Here is a 3,100-nt window from a genome sequence, read left to right on the forward strand (position 1 = left end):
GTGTTTAAACAGTGCGCTTAGTGGTTTAACTCGACTGTTTCTGTGCTCTGGAGCATTTTGAGTGCAACTTTCTCAAGTTGTAGTTTTGTAGTGAGACGTCTCAGCGCGGTTAGATTAAGTAGCAGTCACGAAAAACTACAACTCCCATGATGCATTGAGAGACACGCAGGCCGTTGCCTGGCAACGTAACCGCCGGAAGGGGAAGAGTTAATACTACAACTGCCGCTCTGAGGTGACCGTTAAACTCTTCTACACTGTAATGAACCCAAATAACCCCAATATAAACTAATACCGCTGCATTTAGGCTCCAGTCCCGCCGTGAGTTCCGGCGCCTTGGCCCGTTTTGAGTCCGTCCGCGGCGCCTGAATCCTGGTTTAACACGCCGGCTGGCGGAGGGATACATGCAGGGTGTTAGAATGCAAAATAGTCCCCAAAGAAAACTTATTATTCCCGAGTTTCCACTGTTTCTCTGGGGGTTCTAGATAGTAAATGAATGTTTTCCGGGTTGTAGTCATGACGACCCCTGGTTCCCATCACCGCCACTGTAAAGACCCCCGAGCCATTTCACACCAAACCGCTCTGAACACACAGAAGCCAGTGGAGCTCCTTCAGCTGCGCCTTTACTAAAGGCACTGAGTGTATCTAGAACCATGAGTTCTATATACAGCTATTTCGAGCTTAAGCTTCTTTGCATGGTGAAAACCAAGGGAGCCATGTGAAAGGTTCTAGACACCTGGTGGTGTCCAGTGATACGTCACAGTGACTCTAATGGTTTGCCAGATGTTCCAGATGCGTGTGATGGTTTCCTAATGTGGTCTAAAGGTACCCTGCAGCACAAAAAGGGTTCTTTTACTGTTAACCTGACAGGAGAACCCTTTTAGGTGCTGTACAGACCCATGTACAGCACATTCCTCATCAGTCTGAAGAACCCTTTCAGTGTGGATAGAACCTCAAGCGTAGGGTGGATCTGTATAGAACTTACGGTTCCGAACAGAACCGTTCTCTTTACTAGAGGACCCTTGAAGAACCACCTTTTAAGAGAGAGGCTGCAGAAGTGGTAAGTAATCTCGCGCTTTCTGCAGAGCCCTGCTGCTGACGTCCTGTAGAAATAAAAGTAATGCGTGGCCACGACTTAGTAAGGCGCAGGAGCAAGATCATAACGCTTTGTGATGACATAGTAAGACGTGGGAATGAGATAATTAAGCCCTGACCACAGCTTAGTATATCATAATCTCGCTCCCATGCCTTACTAAGTTGTGGCCACGACTTAATTATCTTATTCCCACGCCTTACTGCGTCAAAGCCATGCGTCGGGATGTCACCAGCAGGGCTGCGCACGAGCTAGTTCCGGAGACAGGGGCTGTGTTTCTGCCGGAGGAAGGCGGCCAGTTCCTTTGACTTACTTCAGTTAAGGTGGATTTAAGGTGGACCGGTGAGCTCCGTCAGTGTCACCAATGAAAACCGGTCGTGCGAAAAGATCGTTTTTTTTTTCCACCTACAATCCGACAAATCCCACCCCTGCGTTACGATTGGCTTGTGGGATCCCGACCTCTGCGCTGTGATTGGCTAGTACGCTCAGCTTACTGCGCCACGATTGGCTAGTAGGATTGTTTACATGTTCGGCCGACTAGCCAATCCCAGCGCGGCGGGGCGGGGCTTTCCGGAAAACGGGTGGGGGAAAAACATCAGACCGCGGAAGCTGCTGAGTTTGTCGCGTTAGACGTGGCGCAGCTCAGCGGGAAGCCGACCGTGTGAATCCGTCGGAGAGCTGAGGACGCGTCCGCGCTCCGGGCAGCGACACACCGGGCTGACCGGCTCTAATGCAGCCGCACCGCTGAGGCCGGTCGGGCTGTGTTCGCGCCGGCAGCGCCGCTCAGGGACGGTAACCACAGTGATCATGGCTGCGAACTGCGAGATGGACGAGGTGAGTCGAGCTCGTGGGCAGCAGACACGGTCAGGAAGTCCGTACGCAGAGCTGACCGACGGTATGAGGTCGCCGTAGTCTTGCTGCGGGGACCTGAGAGCTTATTAAAGCTCGGAGGCGCTGTGTATACACACGCGTCTATATGCTACTCCTGTATACTACATATTAATATATACTTATATATGCTACTCCGTGTGCAGCGTGTGGCGCCTGTGTGGCCCTGCATAAGTCCATCTGTGACCCCAGGCTATGACTACAGCACACATATGTAGCCTGCATGTGAATCTGCATGTATATGTGAGCCAACATGCGTACATACAGGCTTATATCCACATTAGAATGGCATGTTCTACCTTCACTGAATGCTTTATTTAGAAAGAAATCCGCCCTTTTTGGCTTATAAGATGCTGTCCGTGTCCAGGCTGCTGGGAATACCTGTGGATTCAGCTCTTCCATGATGGCGCGGTCAGGGATGGGCACTTTGCGCTGCTTTTCCGCCCTGACCTTTAGTCTTACTCGTGAAGCGCGTCTGGGCCGAGGAAAAGAGCCTGGTGTGGGTTTGAGCCTCACCTGACAGCAGCCGGTCATTAGTGTGGTCAGTGAGTTGGGATGTAGGGACAGTGTCCGAATCTTTTCATCAGTGCTGTGTTGTGTGTGGTTGATGAGACGGTATAGGCGTGTGAGGAGTGACCGTGCTGTGGGAGGGAACCGCAGGCCGGTCCACAGCAGCCTATGACCAGGCCTCTGTCCAGGAAGGGCCACGCAGGTCCACTCTGAGCCAAACATGAGCTTTAATGACCAACATCAGCTCCAGACGAGGTTTAATGTTCACACCCGGAAGAGGCCAGGAACGCTGAGTCTCCAGCTTATTAGGTCCTCACCCTTTACCTGCGCTGGGTAGGATGGGATAGTCTTGTCCTCCTGCTCTTATCGTACAGGTGAACCTCAGCCTCAGAGAACCTGCAGACACTCCTCCACAGTTCGAGTTTTGATTTAAACTCATATCTCGAGTTTGAAAGCTCTGAAAATATAAGAGCGGCGTTAAAATGTTGGCTGTGCTGTATTTGGGAAATGATTCCTTCAATCTTTCACTCGAGAAAGTACGGAGTGGCGTCTCTCCTCCCTGCAGGTTCTCCGAGATCAGTCCACGCTTCGGAAGACCTGCCCGCTCAGAGT

General features: G+C 51.5%; 1 protein-coding gene across 2 annotated transcripts in view; it reads left to right on the forward strand.

The window, feature by feature from the left end:
* The first annotated feature begins 1,694 nt into the window (after window positions 1–1,694).
* The window catches only part of LOC108412195 (tetratricopeptide repeat protein 39B), a 27,757-nt gene continuing 26,351 nt past the window's right edge, over window positions 1,695–3,100 (forward strand). For both annotated transcript variants that reach the window (XM_037540917.1, XM_037540921.1), the window contains exon 1: window positions 1,695–1,924. In XM_037540917.1, the coding sequence (XP_037396814.1) occupies window positions 1,898–1,924 (27 nt within the window). In that variant the 5' untranslated portion in view covers window positions 1,695–1,897. The remainder of the gene's footprint in view (window positions 1,925–3,100) is intronic.

Source organism: Pygocentrus nattereri, chromosome 9, assembly GCF_015220715.1.
Source record: "Pygocentrus nattereri isolate fPygNat1 chromosome 9, fPygNat1.pri, whole genome shotgun sequence".
Taxonomy (NCBI): Eukaryota; Metazoa; Chordata; class Actinopteri; order Characiformes; family Serrasalmidae; genus Pygocentrus; species Pygocentrus nattereri.